Genomic DNA, 20,888 nt, shown 5'->3' with positions numbered 1-20,888 from the left:
GAATTTTGGAATATTCTACCTATATTCCAATAGCCAGAATATGTGGTGTAAAATATGCTATAGTAGTTATTTTTTCATTTTTATTTTAATATTTTTTTCGTGTTTTGAAGGGTTAAGCTATCATAGCAGGGTAACATAAAGGTTAACGAAAATGATTTGAAAATATGAAGTTAGTCGCAACTGTAGAAGGTTTGCCTTGTGATTGAAGAACATAGAGGTAAGAAGTTGGGACTAACATGTGCGAGCAATTACTTTCCGTAGACTTGCTTTGTTACCGACTGGCTGGTCATTTTTAGCGACAGATTTGGGTGATATTGTTGTTAAAATTACCTCTTTTTTTTTTTCTTACCGGCTGAGACTGATCTCTTTCATTGATTTTAGTTCATATACTTCCATCAGCCTATTTACCTTAATAAAAAAAAAGTATGCGCCAGTAAAATAGGGGTTGTTTACTGAGCCAGTAAAATAGTGGTTGTTTACGCCACTTTTTTATCCGACTGGCGGAATTCATTGGGGGGGTCCCACCTCCCCCTCATACGTGACGCCCCATCCGACAGCTATAGTGCATGATACCAGTGCATCTCATCATACTTTGGTGACACACTTATAACGCGTTTGAGAAGCTTTACAAATCTTAAATTCATGATATTATGAATCTGGAATAAATATAAAAGATTAATTAAGATAACACGCTAGAAATCAGAATATACATGTTTTTTTTACTATTAAGATGACTGAGTTGAGCTTGGGCGTGCTTTTACTTTACTTTTTACGTTATCAGTGACACACTTATAGCACTTTCGCTAATCTTCGCAACTATTAAAACTAAGATTTTTATGAATCTTGTAATGAATATAAAAGATCGATTTCTTTTGGGTATGGACAGGTCTTTGATTCATCCCATGGCGTTTCCAGAATTATGGGTATATCTGAAAATTTCTTGCAGTTCATTATTCTTCTAAAGCCTTCCTTTCCAATATGGCCTTTCCCAATATTCTCATGTCGGTCCTTGTGAGAACCCACTGGAACTAGAAAAATATAATAGCCATTACTAAAGGAGTTAAAAATGAGATACATGTTACTATACAGAACTTAAGGCCATTCACTGAATTACACCAATTGTAAAAGATAAAAAAGCGCTCTTATCTGGGATGAACTGAAGAAGAAAAATATATGCTCAGTTTTTGCTCTCTGTGTGCAACGGCAGCTGAGCAAACACAGTCACACCACCAATTCCCACCGTAATTGGAGTAAAGAGACACATTATTCAATCTTAGAGCATGCCTATCTTTTTTCCCATCATTGCTTCTTGGTCCTTGTGAGACTTCGATGGAATGACCAAATGTCAGAATGTATGAAAATGTGTATTTTATATCAAAATATAAGGACAGACAACAGAAGACAATTTTGAACATCATATTGTTTCTATAGATACATGCTAGTTGGTTCATTTGGCTTGAACTTTTCACCACATTATTACATTTTTTTTTCTCTATACATCCTCCCCCCTCTACTAAGAAAATATATCCACGTTATCTACAAGGGGAAGTAGATCACCAAAACCATGGCATAGTGGGATGAACGGAAAATATCACAAGAATCGTGCACTTCCGGCAAAAAGCACCAAAATTGGTGAAGATATAGATTAAAGCAAGGGGAATCCAATGGTGACGGAAAGCACGTCGAGTGGACGCTTGAAAGCACTTGTACGAGCAACCGAAGCGCTAAAAAGTTTACCTGTTTCTCTCTCTGCAGACGCATATAAACTTTTGACAATGCGTTTTAAGATATGGAGATTTCAATGGTGGCTAAAAAAAAAAAAAAAAAAACAAAGGATTGCTATGAAGCGGGCAATAGAGCGCTAAACAAACGCGTAAAGCGCAAAATGGAAGCACCTGTTCCATGGAATACAAAAACTGGCAAAAATATAGTTTAGAGTACTAGAAGTTCGACTATTACAAGAATCAGCTCAATTTTGTCTGTTCAAGCGCGTATTTGCGCGCTCAAAAGCGCGCGAAACTGATGGAACGTTTTGAGAAACTCCAGAAAAGTTAAAATATAGTATGAAATATGGGGAACCCAATGGTGATCGAAGTCGATCACCATTGTATGTATGAAGTCGACAAGTATGAAGTCGACCGATTGCTCTATAGCGTCCTATAAAGCACCGAAAGTGCTAAAAAAGCGTAAGTTTGCAGTTTCGCTGCAAAAGCATTTGCCTTCTGGAATCTGGTGATTAGACTCATCAATCTGCTATTTGTTCTGGTTAAGTCTCTTCGAGCCGGTGATTATCATTTATACGTTGCAGCCTTTACCGAAATAGTCGCGCTCATTTTTGCCTTTGATCATCAAAACTATGCCCGGTGGTTGTTTGTACATATCAGAGATCTTCAGACACTACAGTCAGTCTGTCCATCTGTTTACCAGGAATTTTCAGCTGGAAAGTTTGTAGTTTCTACTACAGGCTAACCATTTTCTTCTATCCCGATAGACCAAGTGAATGAATTCAACATCAAAATTGTGAAGGGTATTGAAGGGATAAGTGGACTAACCCACGATCTACTTGCAATAAGGAGACTCATGATTGCAGCACCGGAAATGGTAAGGATGACTGAGGAATTCCGAAATGTGAAGAAACAGCGGACCGCAGAACATCACGAAATGGGCTCGGCATTTCAGAAGAGGTTACAGACAAATACTAAAAACCTTGTAAATATCCTAATAGAATGGGGTAATCCTTTCGAAAATATGTATGGCAGTCTCGTTTGCATCGAATCCGGGAGAGTGCCCCATTCTCATGCCATCAGTAGTTACCGCAGTCTGGAAATTGCTGGAAAATCCCAGTATGATACTTTTGTGGAAGAGCGTATTGTAAAACCTACAAAGCCTATTCATTCACCGATACGCCAAAACAAGATTCCATTATTTTCAACTCCCATTCCATCATCGATACCGAAGTCGAAATCGATCCTTCAGATGGCCAATTCAGATTCGGCCCTCTTTGCCAATATGCAACACCTGAGGCGCTGACTTGGAAGAGTTTTTCAAAGACGAGAACCAGCCCTTCCCTCCTTCAATCTCTGGTCAGGGTAATTTGAGATCCGGCAAGAAGTCTGATACTGTAACTCTGCTCACAGATCATTCTTCTGAAGTTGTGACCGAGAAACCTCACGCCGATTTCAAGGTTTTTGATGGTGCTGTCCTAGTACACCTTATAAAGCCAAAAAGCAAGACGTTTGGCGAATTTGTAACACAAGAAATCTTTCAATACCTACGTAAGCAGTTCACAAGTGAAACACAGCGAGTTGACGTCGTCTTTGACTTTATTAATTAAAAAAAAACTCCGAAAAATAAGTTTTTCTAAGAAAAGTAAAGGTCATTTTAAACTTAAGCTCAGCAGATACAAATAGCTTTTAAAATTCAAACTCAAAACGACGAGAAATCAAGGAGGCACACTTGTGCCTCTATAAAGAGGCGACCCACCACAATGTTAAGCGATTTCCAGTCCTAGCGGTCGCAGAGAGACAGCGGTAATCGCATTTTCTAGCCCAAGCTCAAACTAAGAAACGTGCAAAATTTCACCCCCTCCGACTTTATCTTCATGGGTAAAAGTGGGCCGGAAGTTTTGACCCTCCAACCACAGCCCCCCTTTAACGTTGTCCAATTGGGTTGAAATTTAGAGGTTAAGCTTTCCTCGAGCCCGGGAGCTTATCCTCAAAATTTCAGCTCAATCCAATCACTCCTTCCCTGTTTTCCAAAAACCAAATATAGCCACTTAAAGTTCATTTTTTTTTTTTTTTTTTATCCACGCCTACAGGCCACAGCTGGCAACTGATCCGGGTGAATGAGGACTCATTCGAAGCAGAATTCGACCTCTTAGGGCCTTTTGATATTTTCAGACCGAAAAAATTATCCCCCGAATTTACATTTACGAAAAACCTCGTTTTCCTATAAGAACCCGCTATAAGCGGGCTCTTATCGTTTTCCCATAAAAGCCCGCGAAAACGCGGGCTCGTTTTCCTATAAGAGCCCCCAAGCTGTCAAATCAGCTAACAGTTAGTCAAGCAATAATAAGTAATAAACTGTACAAAAACGTGCAGAAATTATTTGAAAAAAACTACGTTTTCTGAAGAGTTAAAGAGGCTGAGTTACAAGGTCGAACCTTAAAACGTACAGGGATTAGGAGGTACAGTTGGGGGCTGCCGCCCCCAAACCCCGCTTTCGCAGCCTTTAAATAAAAAAAAATTTTTAACTGAAAGTAAGGAGCAACATTAAAACTTAAAACGAACAGAAATTATTCCGTATATGAAAGGGGCTGTGCCCTCCTCAACGCCTCGCTCTTTACGCTAAAGTTTGACTTTCTCACACTTCTTTTTTTAAACAATAAAAACTTTAGCGTAAAGAGCGAGGCGTTGAGGAGGGCACAGCCCCTTTCATATACGGAATAATTTCTGTTCGTTTGAAGTTTTAATGTCGCTCCTTACTTTCAGTTTAATATTTTTTATTTATTTAAAGGCTGCGAAAGCGGGGTTTGGGGGCGGCAGCCCCCAAACTGTGCCTCCTAATCCCTGTACGTTTTAAGGTTCGACCTTGTAACTCAGCCTCTTTAACTCTTTAGAAAACGTAGTTTTTTTTCAAATAATTAAAGAATAAATGAAACCCAAAACGAACAGAAACTAAATAAACAATCATAGCAAAAACATACAACAAGTAATAATATAAATGAATAAACAAATCTTAAAGCAAGTAATGCTTAGATTGAATATGAAAATCAAGCTTAAAACGAAAAAAAATATTTTCCTGTTGAAGTACAAACGAAACTTAAAACGAACGAACATTAAATAAACAATCAATGCAAACAAGCATACAATATATACTAGTGTAAATTAATAGATAAATCTTCAAACGAGTGAAACTTAAATTGAACATGCAAATCAAGCTAAAAACGAACAAAAATCACCACAAACAAGAGTTTGGGTATGACCTCCTTCTCTCACTGTAAAAGTATAAAACCTACTGCGTCATTGGCCAAAGGCGTGGAGGGCGGGAAGGGTTAGTTGCCCTCTGATCTTTTTTCACTCTGGGAAAATGAACTACCACGTTTCATTTCTATTTAAACGAACCCTCTCTTACGTCTATACATGCTACCATCCATAAAATCCAAATAGGCCCCAAGAGCAATACTTACACCGCCTGCCCCGACCCGGGGGGGGGGCTGTGTCATTTTGAACTATTTTTAACAAAATGGCTACCTAAAATTGGGGGGCCAGTTGCCCTCTGATCACTTTTGACTCTTAAAAAGGCACTAGAACTCTCGATTTCCAATCGAATGAGCCCCCTTTGAAGTTTATACGACGACCCCTTCTATATGAAACGTCTCTGGGGAAATAAATAAATGGAGTGTGGGGAAGGCTATCTGCTCTCTAATCACTTTTGACTCTTAAAAAGTGAATTACAACTTTCAATTTCCAATCAAATGAGCCCTCTAGGAAGTTTCTACGAGCATCCCTTCCATAACAACCATATATGTCCCCAAGGCACAATTTACAACGCCTACCCCCGTGCCCTGGGGGGCTGTGTCGGCACCGGAGTTTTTGTTATCAGAACTTTGAACTATTTTTAACAAAATGTCTGCCTCAAAATTTTTATCTGATACATTTAGGGCGTGGAGGAGGGGGGCTAGTTGCCCTCTGATCTCTTTTGACACTTAAAAAAGTGAACAAGAACTTTCAATATCCAATCAAATGAGCCCTCTCCGAAGTTTATACGAGCATCCCTTCCATAAGAACTATATATGCCCCTAGAGCGTTAGTCATAAGGCCTGCCTCCGGGTCCTGGCTGGTTCCGTCGACACAGGAATTTTTCTTATCTGACCTTTGAACTATTTTTAATGAAATGGGTATTATAAAAATTTTATCGGATGGGCAAAGGGGAAAAAAGGGTGGGGGGGCTAGTTGCCCTCGCATATATTTTGACTTGAACTAGAACTTTCAATTTCCAATCAAATGAGCCCCCTCTGAAGTTTATACGAGCATCCCTTACATAAGAACCATATACGCCCCCAGGACAACACTTACAACGTCTATCCCCCGGGCTCTGGGGGGTGTTTTTGTTATATCTAATTTTTTAACAATATCCGAAACACTAACTATCTCAAAATTTGTAGCGGACAGGTTTGGGGAAAAAAGAACGTGGAGGAGCTAGTTTAACTCTCTTGACTCTTAAAAATTGACCCAGAACTTTCAATTTCCGATCAAATAAGCCCTCTATTGAGTTTATAAGAGCACCCCTTTTGTCAGAACCATAAAGGACCAAAGGGCTTAACTTGGAATGGCTTACCCTGGGACCTGAGGGGTTGTATTAACATCAGATTTTTTCTTATCCGACCTTTGAACTATTTTTGACAAAATGTCTATCTCAAAATCTTCATCAGAAGTGTTTTGAAAAAGAAGGCGTGGGGGAGGGGGGGGGGGGCTACGAGCATCCCTTCAATAAGAACCATATATTCCTCCAAAGCATAACTTACAACACCTGCCCTCGGGCCCTGGGGGACTATGTTGACCCTTGAGTTTTCTTTATATGGTCTTTGAACTATTTGAAAAAAAAACTATCTCAAAGGTCTTATCGGATGGGTTTGAAGAAAAAAGGGCGTGAAGGGGGGGGGGGCTAGGTGCCCTCCAATCTCTTTTCACTCTTAAAAAGTGAACTAGAACTTTCAATTCCCAATCAAATTATCCCTCTTTGAAGTTAATACGAGTATCCCTTCTATATGACACATATATGCCCCCAGGGCAAAAGTTACAACGCTTGCCCCTGGGCCCTGGTGGGTTGTGTCGACATCGTAATTTTTGTTATATGATCTTTGAACTATTTTTAACAAAATAGTTATCTTAAAACTTTTATTGGATGCATTTGGGAAAAAAGGGTTTGGAGGGGGGACGCTGCGTACCCTCCAATATCTTTTGACACTCAAAAAAGTGAACTAGAACTTTCCATGTCCTGTCAAAGTAGTCCTCTTTGAAGCATATACAATCACTCCTTCTATAAGACCTATGTATGCCCCCGGGGCACAAATTATATCCATTGCCACTGACAACTGTGGGGGGAGTGTCCTGCTCAAAGATTAAATTCCCAGACATTTCAATTACGTTGAACAAAATGGCTATGTTGAACAAAATCAAAATTTTTATTGGATGTGTTTGGGGAAATGGTGGGCCTGGAAGGGGTGTCAGTTGCCTTAAAATCACTTTCGACTGTTAGAAAGGGAACTAGCCATTTAAATTTCCAATCGAATGAACCCTTTCTGAAGTTTCTACGACAACGTTGTCTATACAAAACCTTATATGCCCCCAAGGGATAACTTACAACCCTCGCCCTGAGGGCTGTGGGGCAGTCGTCATCCTCAAAGACCTAATTTCCAGAGCTCAAAACTACGTTTAACAAAATGGTTATTTCAAAACTTTGATTTGATATGTCTTGGGGAATTATGGGCATTTGAGGTCGTATGTGACATCCTAACATTTTTGAATATTAAAAAAGGTAGTGTCCCTTTGAGTTTCCAATCGAATGAGCCTTTTTTGAAGTTTTTGCGCCAACACCTATAAAAATCGTAAATGCCCCCAGGGCATAACTTAAAACCCTAGCCCTAAAGGTTGTGGGGGAGTCTCCTCCCCAAAACATATTTTCTGTCTGGAAATCAACTACGCTGAACAAAATGGCTATCTCAAAATTTTTATTGGATGTGTTTGGGGGAATGATGGGCGTGGGGGGGGCTAGTTGCCCTCCAATCACTGACAACTATGAAAGAGAGCACAAGGCCTTTGAATTTCTAATCGAATGAGCCTTTTTTGAAGTTTCTACGACAACATCTTCTATAAAAACGGTATATGCCCCCAGGGAATAACTTAAAACCCTTGCCCTGAGGGTTGTGGGGGAGTTTCCTCCTCAAAGACCTAATTTCCAGAGCTTAAAACTACGTTTAATAAAATGGCTATCTCAAAATTTTGATTGGATGTGTTTGGGGGAATGATGGGCGTGGGGGAGGGGGGGGGCTAGTTGCCCTCCAATCATTTTCGACTATTAAAAATGGCACTAAAACTCTCGATTTCCAATCGAATGAGCCCCAATTTGAAGTTTCTACGACGACCCCTTCCATATAAAGTGCCTCTGGAAAAAAAGTAATAATAAGTAAATAATAAAACATTGGAGCCGTATGGTCTTTACAATAGGCAACGCTACAGCGTTGCCTCTGATAAGTCCGACAGCTTGAAAACTTCTACACGAGAAAAGAGCGGCAAGGCTATATATCGGACAAAGGTTGAACAAAGAACGTCAATTCCAAAAAACTAGACTAGTTTTCTTCAGTGTTGAGACAAAAAGCAGAGCCTGTTCGAGTTCATGGCAAAAAAGATATGCGAAAATATTACCAATCATTTGGTTGTCGTGACTTCTGATAGTGCAAGAAGTACTATTCCAACTAACTTGGGTGAAATTCATCCTAGCTACCACGAGGGGGAGATAGCAGGATAGTCCTACACTGCCTTCGTCAAGCTCGCTGCAACATGAAATTCATCACTGTCAGAACGGTTGATTCAGATGTAGTTGTTCTGCTCATCGCAAAGTACTTTCTTATTGGGGTTGATCAACTGTACGTAGCCTACGGCCAAGGGAAGAGTTCCCGCTACATTCCTGTTCATGACATAGCAACTGCACTTGGCGAAGAAAAGGCGCAGTCACTACTTTTTTTCCATGCTCTAAGTGGCTGCGACACTGTCACTGAAAACGACTTTGCGCAGATTGAAAAGTTCATTGTGCTTGTATATGATAGATCCACTGGGAAAGAGTCGGTAAATAAGTTGAGGAGGTATCTATTCACAAAAAATGATCATCCATGGACAGACTTCCGCCAACCCAGGATGCACTAAACCAGCACATTTGGCGCCCTTACATTCAAGCCCAGGTATGGGCCAGTTCTCATCTTGCCATTATTCCCGAAAAGAACCCCAACGATTAGGGATGGGAAAAGACTAGCAATGGGCTTTGGGCTCCCCGATGGTCAACCCTCCCCCAAGCTTCTGCAAAAAAACAATGCTCTGGGCGCTGCAACTGCCAAAGCAGCTCACTTGAGTGCACCGAGTTGTGTTCTTGCCACGGGTCCTTCCAAGTGTAATGAATTTTCATGTATTATGTATTTTGATGTCCCTTTTAAGGCTTAAGTCTAACTCAGAATATCGGTTTTTTCAACACGTGAACTGATATCTCAGCAAAGTACCATATTATGTGATAATTTATTGCCTTATTTTGTATTAATCAAAAAACAACTTTTTCCACAAAATAAGTTTTTCAAAGAAAATTAAAGAACTCCATCAAACAAAAAATGAGCAAAAATAAAATCAAATAATCTACCAAGCGTGAAACTACAGCAAATCAACATCGATAAATAAATGAAACCCAAAACCAACAGAAATTACAATAAATAACCGAGTCAAACTCAAAACGAGCAGAAGTTAACATAAGTTAGGCTCAAAACCCCTATGCCTTCCCAAGACCAAAACATAATTTGCACTTTACTGAAAAGAATACGAATGATTATGCATTGTCAGTTTAATATACATATACTGATATTTAGTAATCAAAATGTTAATATTATTTGATTTATTAAAGTTATGAAAGTAAAAACATTTATATTTTTTTCAGTAAAGTGCAAATTATGTTCTGGCCTTGGGAAGGCATAGGGGTTTTGAGCCCAACTTTTGTTAATTTCTGCTCGTTTTGAGTTTGATTCGGCTACTTATTGTAATTTCTTTTCGTTTTGGGTTTCATTAATTATCGATGCTGATTTGGGGTAGTTTCACGCTTGGTAGATTATTTGATTTAATTTTTGCTCATTTTTTGTTTAATGGAGTTGTTTACTTTTCTTTGAAAAACTTATTTTTAGGAAAAAGTTTTTCTAATTAATTTCTGTTCGTTTTATACTGAAATAGTCTTTTCAGAGAAAAAGAAGATAATGCTTTAAATCTTTTTGTTTTTTTAAGAATTTATAGTTTGGCCTGCTATTTGTATGCTGGAGAAAAATTTTCAGCAATTTTTAAACAACATACATCCTCTTAAAAATCTTTACACAAATAGTAGTGTTTAATTTAGTTTCATACCTCCTCTAGTTGACCTGAAATGGAAAACTTCATACCATTCGCAAAAAAATCTGTTTACTTTCTTTGATAGCTTGGATACAGTTACGCTATTTTGATTTGGTTAAATTTTAAGAGCAGAAGTAGCCCCGAAAGTGTGAACATAATACCCTCAGTCGTTCTTGGGATACTGCTGAGATGCCTTATTGGGAATTAACATTAACACAGTGCATTTTGATTTAATCTTATGGCAACATTTATCTTTTAAACATAGTCATTCTCAAAAACCTAATTTCCAGAACTTTCTACTACGTTGAACAAAATGGCTATCTGAAAATTTTGATTGGATGTGTTTGGAGGATTGGTGGGCGTAGGAGGGGGATCAGTTTCCCTCCAATCACTTTCGACTATTAAAAAGAGCAGCAGAGCTTTCTATTTTCCATCGAATGAGCCCTGTTCGGAGTTCCTACGACAACTCCTTCGATACAAAGTGCCCTGGTCTATACAACAGCAACAAAATCATACATTATACCCACATCGATATTTACCATAAAAATGTCAAGCCTTCCAATCACTTTCGACTATTAAAAAGTGCACTAGGGCTTTCGATTTTCCAATCGAATGAGCCCTTTTCGAGTTTCTTCGACAACACTTCCTATAAACACCTTATGTGCCCCCAGGGCATAAATTACAACCCTTACCCTAAGGGTGGTTGACATCCTCTAAGACCTAATTTCCAAAACTTTCAACTACGTTAAACAAAATGGCTATCTCAAAATTTTGATTGGATGTGTCTGGGAAAATGGTGGGCGTTAAAGGGGCGTTAGTCTTTCTCCAATCACTTTAAACTATTAACAAAAGGCACTATCTCTTCCAATTTTCAATCAAATGAGCCTTTTTAAAGTTTCTACGACAACGCTTTCAATAAAAAACCTTATGTGCCCCCCGGGGATAACTTACAACCCTCGCCCTGAGGGCTGCGGGGGGGAGGGGTTATCATCCTCAAAGACCTAATTTCCAGAACTTTCTAATACGTTGAACGAAATGGCTATCTGAAAATTTTGATTAGATGTGTTTCGGGGAATGGTGGGCGTGAGAAGGGGGTTAGTTACCCTCCAATCACTTTCAAACATTAAAAAGGGCACTAGCCCTCTCAATATCCAATTGAATGAGCCTCTTTGGAAGTTTTTACGACAACTCTATCATTAAAACCTTATATGCTCCCAGGGCATAACTTACAACCTTTGCACTGGCGACTCTGGGGGATTTGTCATTCTTAAATACACAATTTCCAGAACTTTCAACTACGTTGAACAAAATGGCTATCTCTAAACTTTGATTGAATGTGTTTCGGGGAATGGTGGGCGTGAGAGGGGGGTTAATTACTCTCCACTCACTTTCGACTATTAAAATCAAATGAGCCTCTTTTGAAATTTCTACAACAACTTTCTATATAAACCTTATATGCCCCCAGGTCATAACTTACATCCCTTACACTGAGGGCTCTGATGGGATTATCATCCTAAAAGACCTATTTTCCAGAACTTTCGACTACGTTGAACAAAATGGATATCTCAAAATTCTGATTGGATGTGTTTTTGGGAAATGGTGGGCGTGAGAGAGGGGTTAGTTGCCCTTCAATCACTTTCGACAGTTAAAAGGGATCTAGCCCTTTCAATTTTAAATTGAATGAGCCCTTTTTGTTGTTTTTACAACATCACTTTCTATAAAAACTTTACATTGCTCCCAGGGCATAACCTACAACCCTTGCCCTGACGGTTGTGGGGGGGATGGGTTGTCATCCTTATGGACCTAATTTCCGACACTTTCAACTGCGTTGAATAAAATGACAGTCTCCAAATTTCGATTGGATGTTTTTGGGGAAAAGGTGGGCGTGAGAGGCGGGTTAGTTTTCCTCCAGTCGCTCTCTACTATTAAAAAGGAAGTTCGATCTTTGAACATCAACATAAATGGACCCTTTTTTTAGTTTCTACAGCAACGCTTTCAATAAAAGCCTTATACACCCCCAGGGCATGACTTATAACCCTTGCCCTGAAGACTCTGGGGGGAGTTTCCTGCTCAAAGGTATAATTTCCTGAACTTTAAACTGCGTGGAACAATATGGGTGTATCCAAATGTTAATTGGATGCGTTTAGCGAAATGGTAGGCGTTATAGGGTCGTTAGTTGTCTTCCAGTCAATTTCGACTATTAAAAATGGCACTAGCGGTTTCAATTTCCAATCGAATGAGTCCATTTCGAACTTTTTACGACAACATTTTCTATAAAACCTTATATTCCCCCAGGGCATAACTTACAACCCTTGCCCTGAGGGTTGTGGGGGAGTATCCTTCTCGAAACATAATTTCTATCTGGAAATCCCCAACACTCAACAAAACGGATATCTAAAAATTTTGATTGGATGTGTTTGGGGAAAAGGTGGGCGAGAGAGAGGGGCTAGTTGCCCTCAAATCACTTTCGACTATTAAAAAGGGCGCTTAACCTTTGAATTTCCAGTCGAATGAGCCCTTTTTCAAGTTTCTACGACAAAGATTTCAATACAAAATTATATGCCCCCAGGGCATAACTTATAACCCTTGCCCTGAAGACTGTGGGGGAGGGTCCTGCTCAAAGGTAGAATTTCCTAAACTTTAAACTTCGTGGAATAAAATGGCTCTCCCAAAATTTTGATTAGATATGTTTGAGGAAATGATGAGCGTGGAAGGGGTGTTAGTTACCTTCCAATTACTTTCGACTATTAAAAAGGGCACTAGCCATTTTAATTTCTATTCGAATGAGCCCTTTTTGAAGTTTCTACGACAACGCGTTCTATAAAAAATTTATATGCCCCTGGGGCATAACTTACGACCCTTGTCCTGAGGCCTGTGAGGCGGTTGTCATCCTCAAAGACCTAATTTACAGAACTTAAAACTATGTTGAAAAAATTGGTTATCTCAAAATTTTGATTGGATGTGTTTGGGGAAAAGGTGGGCGTGAGAGGGGGGTTAGTTGCCCTCCAATCACTTTCGACTATTAAAAAGAGCACTAGCCCTTTGAATTTCCAATCGACCAAGCCTTTTTTTGAAGCTTCAACGACAACGATTTATTTAAGAACCTTATAAGCCCCCAGGGCATAACCGGCAATCCTTGCCCTAAGTGGTGCGGGGGACTGTAATCCTCAAAAACATAATTTCTATCTGGAAATAATCTATGACGAACATAATGGCTTTCCCAAAATTTTGATTGGATGTGTTTCGGGAAATGGTGGGCATGGAAGGGGTGTTACTTGCCTTCCAATAACTTTCGACTATTAAAAAGGGCACAAGCCACTCCAATTTCCAATTGAATGGGCCCTTTTCGAAATTTCTACGACAACTTCTTCGATATGAAGTGCCCTGCTCTAAAGGAACAAAATAATAAATGATACATAGTGCCAGCATCGTTCTTATATGCCCTCATGGCATAACTTAAAACCCTTGCCCCGAGGGTTGTGGGGGAGTGTCCTCCTCAAAAACATATTTTCTATCTGGAAATCAACTACGCTGAACAACATAGTTATATCAAAGTTTTGATTGGATGTGTTTGAGGAAATGATGGGCGCGGGAGGGATAGTTGCCCTCCAATCACTTTCGACTATTAAAAGGGCACTAGCCCTTTGAATTTCCAATCGAATGAGCCTTTTTGAAGTTTCTACGGCAACGCCTTATATAAAAATCTTATATGCCCCCAGGGCAGAAATTACAACCCGTGCCCTGAAGGCTGCGGGGGAGTGTCCTGCTCAAAAATATAATTTCTATCTGGAAATCAACTACGCTGAACAAAATGGATATCTCAAAATTTTGATTGGATTTGTTTGGGGGAATGATAGGCGTGGGGGGGCCTAGTTGCCCTCCAATCACTTTCGACTATTAAAAAGGTCACTAGCCCTTTGAATTTTCAATCGAATGAGTCTTTTTTGAAGTTTCTACGACAACGCCTCATTGTGCCAACATCGTTCTTATATGCTCTCAGGGCAAAACTTAAAACCCTTGCCCCGAAGGTTGTGGGGGAGTGTCCTCTTCAAAAACATATTTTCTATCTGGAAATCAACTACTCTGAACAAAATGGCTATCTAAAAATTTTGATTGGATGTGTTTGGAGGAATGATGGGTGTGGGCAGGGCTAGTTGGCCTCCAATCACTTTCGATTATTAAGAAGGGCACTAACCCTTTGAATTTCCAATCGAGTGAGCCTTTTCTGAAGTTTCTACAACAACGCCTTCATTGTGCCAACATCGTTCTTATATGCCCTCAGGGCAAAACTTAAAACCCTTGCCCTGAAGGTTGTGGGGGAGTGTCCTCCTCAAAAACATATTTTCTATCTGGAAATCAACTACGCTGAACAAAATAGCTATCTCAAAATTTTGATTGGATGTGTTTGGGGGAATGATGGGCACGGGGGGGGGGGGCGAGTTGCCCTCTAATCACTTTCGACTACTAAAAAGGGCACTAGCCCTTTGAATTTCCAATCGAATGAGCCTTTGTTTGAAGTTTCTACGACAACACCTTATATGCCCCCAGGGCATAACTTAAAACCCTTGCCCCAAGGGTTGTGGGGGAGTTTCCTCCTCAAAAACATATTTTCTATCTGGAAATCAACTACACTGAACAAAATGACTATCTCAAAATTTTTGATTGGATGTGTTTGGGGAAATGATAGGCGTGGGGGGGGGGGGGGGGAGGGCTAGTTGCCTTCCAATCACTTTCGACTATTAAAAAGGGCACTAGCCCTTTGAATTTTCAATCGAATGAGCCTTTTTTGAAGTTTCTATGACAACGCCTTCTATAAAAACCTTAGATGCCCCCAGGGCATAACTTAAAACCCTTGCCCCGAGGGTTGTGGGGGAGTGTCCTCCTTAAAAACGTGTTTTCGATCTGGAAATCAACTACGCTGAACAAAATGGCTATCTGAAAATTTTGATTGGATGTGTTAGGGGGAATGATGGGCGTGGGGGGATAGTTGCCCTCCAATCACTTTCGACTATTAAAAAGGGCAGTAGCCACTCCAATTTCCAATCAAATTAGCCCTTTTCGAATTTTCTACGACAACTCCTTCTATGCGAAGTGCCCGGGTATGGAGGAAAAAAAATATAATACATTGTGTCCACATCGTTCTTTACTTAGACAGCGCTATCGCGCTGCCTATGATTCCATTTTCCAATAACTTGGGTTCCTCATACTTTGTACTATATTATCACTTTTTCCGGAGTTTCTTCAAACTTTTCATCAGTTTTGCGCGCTTTTGTGCGCGCAAATTTGCGCTTCGACGTGCAGACTCGAGCTGCTGCTTGTAATCTTCAGACTTCTAGTACTCTAAACTAAGTTTTGCCTGTTTTGGTATCACATGGGATAGGCGCTCCTATTTTGCGCTTTGCGCGCTTTTCTAGAGCTCTATTGCGCGCTTTAGAGCAATCCTTTACTTTTATATAGCCACCACTGGAATCGCCATATCTTAAAATGTATATTCAGAGGTTTTGATGTTTCTGTAGAGATGCTGGTGAACTTGCGCATTTTTCAGCGCTTCGGGTGCTCGTAAAGATGCTTTAGAGCGCCCGCTCGACGTGCTCCCGTCACCATTAGATTCTCCGTGCTTCAATCTATGTTTCCACCAATTTTGGTGCTTTTTGCCAGAAGTCCACGATTCTTATGCACTTCTAACATGGAGACTAGGCATCTATGTTACCATTGCAAAAAAGTCAATTGGGCTAGTAGCCTCTATACTGCCTTTTCAAGAAAATTGGTGAAGCAGAAACTGCTTGAACGTTTTGAGAAAACTGTGATCTTTTTTTTAACCGAGGCGGTAGACCTGTGTAAAATAATGCATATGTAGGATAATTAGTGTTGGTTTTTTATTTTCACACTAAACTCGAGGATAGCCTCTTGCACTTAAAATATGAATTAAGCTCGGGTTCCTTGCTACGGGTTCCGAGTGTTTGAAGGTATCCAAGACACGACAAAACAATTTTAGATAAAATGAAGGTATCCAAGAGCATTATGCGGTATTTTTTCAAGCCAGAAAGAGACAACAGATATTCCAGAAAACCAAAGAGCTTTTATGAACCAGACTCTAAACGTCGATGAAGTTACAGCACGAAACCAGAGACAAGTCAGGTGTCTTGTGGGCATTATATACAAAATTAATTCACATTTGTCTTTCAAACCGCAAGCATATCGGAACAGAGTAGTCTATAGGGAAAAAACGGCATTGGATGATTTTGTATTAAACAAAAAATCGCGAAGAAAGGAAGAAAACGATGACAATTAACAGCCAGTGAAAAAATTGAAAAACTACGCGAATATTTCGGTCAAGACCTCCTCTTGACCATCATCAGTGCAGAATAAAACTGATAAAAACATTAAAACAAAACCTTGAAATAAAAACACACAACTAATATTGGACGACCCTTTCTTGGTAACAGTGGAAGGTTAACTGAATAAATAAACAAATCTAAATGGCATTTCAGAATTTCATTTTGCGTAAAGCACTTTTAAAGGCTGGTCGCTTTCCAGTTTGATTGTTATCGGAGACTCTATTCGATTGCACAATATAACTTTGTGGATGTATATAAAAACGATCAGAATTAATAATTTTGTCATAAATGGGACTTGGAAAAATTTCTCCAGTGTCTCTATTGAGAGCTACCTTTTGGTGAATGTGCTTTTTTATTTCAACTGCCTCCCTGAAAACTTGCGTGAGACCTTTAACGGGGGCAATGATAGAGGCCTCGTCAAACAAAATGAAATGGTGTGGATTCTCGTACACATGTTGCGCCAAGGCGGAATCAAAAACCTCAGGCCTTTGGTGTAACCTCCTTGCCTTGTCGATTGAGGACTTGTGCTCAGATAACCTCTCCCCCAATTGCTGTTGGGTTCTACCAACATAAAAACAGCCACAAGAACAAGGAATTCTATAAACACCACTACCCAGAATGGGGCTGGTTTTATCTTTGCCGTTGTTAAAAAAGTTCTGTGTAATATTTGAATTTTTAAAGGTTTATGTTTTTTAAGTATTCTTTTCAATTTGTCACTCAATTTTGGAATGTATGGTAGAACAGTGAAAAGTTTCTTATCATCCACCAATGGGACGGCATCTGTTGGGGCTTGTGGACCTGATGCACTCCCCTCTGCCTTTTTTCGTCTTCTGTCTATAATGGTCTCAAGTAATTTTATAGGGTAGCCATTGCAAAATAAAATATCCTTAATATAATTCAATTCTGAGTCTATGTGAGCCTCTGAGCATATTCTTATTACTCGGTCACCCAAAGAAATAACAACTCCTCTTTTTATGCAGGGAGAGTGGTTGGAGGAAAAATGCAAATACCTATCGTTATGCGTAGGCTTTCTATAAATAGAAAATTCAAGGCCAGGAGACTTATTGAAAATTAAAACATCTAGGAAAGGAAGTTTGTGGTTATGTTCTAGTTCTAAAGTGAACTGAAGTTCAAAGTGTTTAGATGAGTTAAGAAAGAGTTAATTGACTCTCCTCCATGCTCCCATAGAGAAATAACATCATCTACAAACCTACCCCAGAAATGGTGTTTCATCGGAAAATTTTCCAGAGCAGAGATTTCTATGAATTCCATATAAAAAGTTGCCAAAAATGGTGAAAGACTTGTACCCATGGGTAAACCCCTAATTTGGGAGAAAAATTGATTATTATATCGGAAATATGAGGAGGAACTATTGCAAAGACGGACGAGACGCATAATAGTTTCTATATCCAGTGTTTTGTAGTCTATTTGATCAATATTATCTTCTAATTTCCTTTGAAGAGCTGGTTCACATTTTTTAATGTCGCAAGACGTATACATAGAAATGGCATCGAAACTGGCCAAAATTGTATCTTTTTTTATTTCAATGTCTTTTAATTTTTCAACAAGGTGAACTGAATTTTTTATGTATGAAGTTTGCGTTTGCATAAGGGGGCGAAAAAGTGTTGACAACCATTTCCCCAATCTGGCAGTCAGAGAGCTATAAGAAGCCACAATTGGGCGTAGAGGGACTCCATCTTTTTGGATTTTTGAGAGCCCGTAAAATTTAGGAGCTGAACAACCTTTAGGGTAAAATAATTTATACATTTGTGGAGTAAAAAACATAAACTTAGCGTCGCCTTTAAAAATTCAAATATTACACAGAACTTTTTTAACAACGGCAAAGATAAAACCAGCCCCATTCTGGGTAGTGGTGTTTATAGAATTCCTTGTTCTTGTGGCTGTTTTTATGTTGGTAGAACCCAACATCAATGGGGGGAGAGGTTATCTGAGCACAAGTCCTTCAATCGACAAGGCAATGACGTTACGCCAAAGGCCTGAGGCTTTTGATTCCGCCTTGGCGCAACATGTGTACGAGAATCCACACCATTTCATTTTGTTTGACGAGGCCTCGATCGTTGCCCCCGTTAAAGGTCTCACGCAAGTTTTCAGGGAGGCAGTTGAAATAAAAAAGCACATTCACCAAAAAGTAGCTCTTAATAGGGACACTGGAGAAATTTTTTTAAGTCCCATTTATGACAAAATTATTAATTCTGATCATTTTTACATACATCCACAAAGTTATATTGTGCAATCGAATAGAGTCTCAGACAACAATCAAACTGGAAAGTGATCAGCCTTTAGAAGTGCTTTACGCAAAATGAAATTCTGAAATGCCATTTAGACTTGTGTTTTTTATTCAGTTACCCTTTCACCGTTACCAGAGTTGCCACGGGTAGTACCAAAGTACTACTTTTAGTACTTTTTGATCAAAGCATACTTTCTGCTAAAATACTTTCTGCTAAAGCAGTACTTTTTCAATATTTTTTGTTAAAAGTAGTACTTAAGACCGAAAAGGGCAATTTTACAAGCAAATTAGATATGACAACCAACAATGATAACCAAGATAACCAACTAGATTTTTTTTTATTGTTAAATTTAAATAAAAACCGATCGTAATAAATTCAGCTTCTTAAAAAGACCCAAAATATCATTTTAATTGCTCCCTTCCCGTTTAATTTTTTAAAGTGGCTTGGTCTCAGTCTCACTTCCTCCAGCCTTAAATTTGCATCGCTTCAACATGAAGATTTGAGGAATTCTGAGTGACAGAATTTTTGTTTTGTTTTTATTTTATCAAAAAAAAAATATTTCAATCATTGTTTTCAGTTCCTTTGCGAAACAGCAGTTATTTTACGCAAAATGCCTTTTTTCCGTTTTTAATTTTAATCATAGCTCACAACCAACAGAAAGCAAGAAATAAAAGAAAATTATTTCTTCAACCCCAAGAATGTTGGCCTATAGCTGTTTTGATGGGTTTCACAGGTCCAGACGTACAACTAATTTTTAGGGGAGGAGGTCAGACAATAAAGAAAAAGTTAAACTCATTTTCAAAATGAACTAAAAAGTAGAGAATTATTTTTTTTTCTCAAGAAAATATGAATATAAATGAACACGAGGGGCACAAAAAGCATTGGATTTTACATAAGATAAACACCAAATTTGTCTAGGTTTTAAATGCATAAACGAAAAGTCGATGAATTGAGGAAAACAAGTAAAAAAGATCAAATTATGCAAAAACGAATCGATTTTTTGCCCGGGATTTTCACTTATGTTTATAGATTCTGGAAAAAAAAAATATTTTCAAATTTTTTATTTTCCAGTAAAAAAAAATAAATATCGTGTCTCATCCAAGATTAAAACCTAAGTTAACACATCCTCAGGAAGTGCTCTTACCGTTGTGCTTTACTGATAAAAGTGGAAAGTAACTGAACATTCGGGAGTGGTTGAAAAATAATTCACAAATTAAAAAAAAATTGTGGTACAAAGAAATAAATGGAAAGTGGAACAAAAAGATCAGTGAGTTAATAAAACAAACTGCAAATGATTTAATTAAAAAAAATTAAGAGGGATAATAAAAAACCTATAATTTAATAAAGAGAGGCCAAGAAATTCGACGAAATTTACGTCTCCAGGTTATTGAGGCTCCGGTCCAACTTACGTGGTCCCTATGACTCAGTCTTTAATTAAACTTTAAGACTGCCTTAACGGATACAAGAGTGTTTATTTTCTTTATAAAAATGGCCAATATTCTAATTGTCTTTTTCTAATGCCAAATATTTAGTGATTGTCCTTTTCTGAAGAAAACACGCTAAACACACCAAAGCAGTACTATTCAGTTTTTTATTTTATACTATTTCCAAATATCGTGGTTCCTTTTCTGAAAATACACCCACCCCCCTGATGGCCCGGGATATAGCCCTAGGAATAAATTCAAAAAATCAACCAATAGAATTCTCACTTTAAAATATGAAAGAACATGTAAGAATATTACAAGAAAGAATGTCATCACAAGATTCGACAAAACGACGAAATGTATTTATACAGTTATATATGGGACCTCAGAATGGGAGGGGGGTATAATGTCGAAAAAGTGACCATGACACTTGGAAAAAGTCTAGCATGAAATTGAAAATTCTGGCTCAACTAACCCAGTTTTAATATTTTCTTTAAATTAGCCCCTGAAACATCCTTGTCAGGAAGCAAATAATCTCTAAGAGCAATATTATGCAGCGAATATTCAAAAAAATTTGAAATTTAGGATCTAGAAGTTTCTTTATCTCTTTTATTTTTCTTTCTTCCTCTATTAGATACCTCTTTTAGAGAAGCAAATACCCATAAAAACTAAACTTGTGCTGCAAAGGGCCCCTACTTGTCCCCCTTAGTTACTTCACTGGTTTGATATATGGAAAACCGG

General features: G+C 38.7%; 1 protein-coding gene across 5 annotated transcripts in view; it reads right to left on the bottom strand.

Annotated features, from left to right (window-relative positions):
• Positions 1-596: 596 nt before the first annotated feature.
• LOC148955570 (uncharacterized) overlaps positions 597-20,888 on the bottom strand; it is a 170,253-nt gene continuing 149,961 nt past the window's right edge. For 2 of the 5 annotated variants that reach the window (XM_089102946.1, XM_089102930.1), the window contains exon 9: positions 603-1,028. In XM_089102946.1, coding sequence (XP_088959072.1) covers positions 835-1,028 — 194 coding nt within the window. In that variant the 3' untranslated portion in view covers positions 603-834. Of the gene's footprint in view, positions 1,029-20,888 lie in introns of all 5 variants that reach the window. The other 3 variants (XM_089102939.1, XM_089102964.1, XM_089102955.1) reach the window with 3 other exon arrangements.

Source organism: Artemia sp. Qi Xiang Cuo, chromosome 2 (genome assembly GCF_049724085.1).
Source record: "Artemia sp. Qi Xiang Cuo chromosome 2, ASM4972408v1, whole genome shotgun sequence".
NCBI lineage: Eukaryota > Metazoa > Arthropoda > Branchiopoda > Anostraca > Artemiidae > Artemia > Artemia sp. Qi Xiang Cuo.
This window is presented reverse-complemented; position numbering and strand designations above follow the sequence as displayed.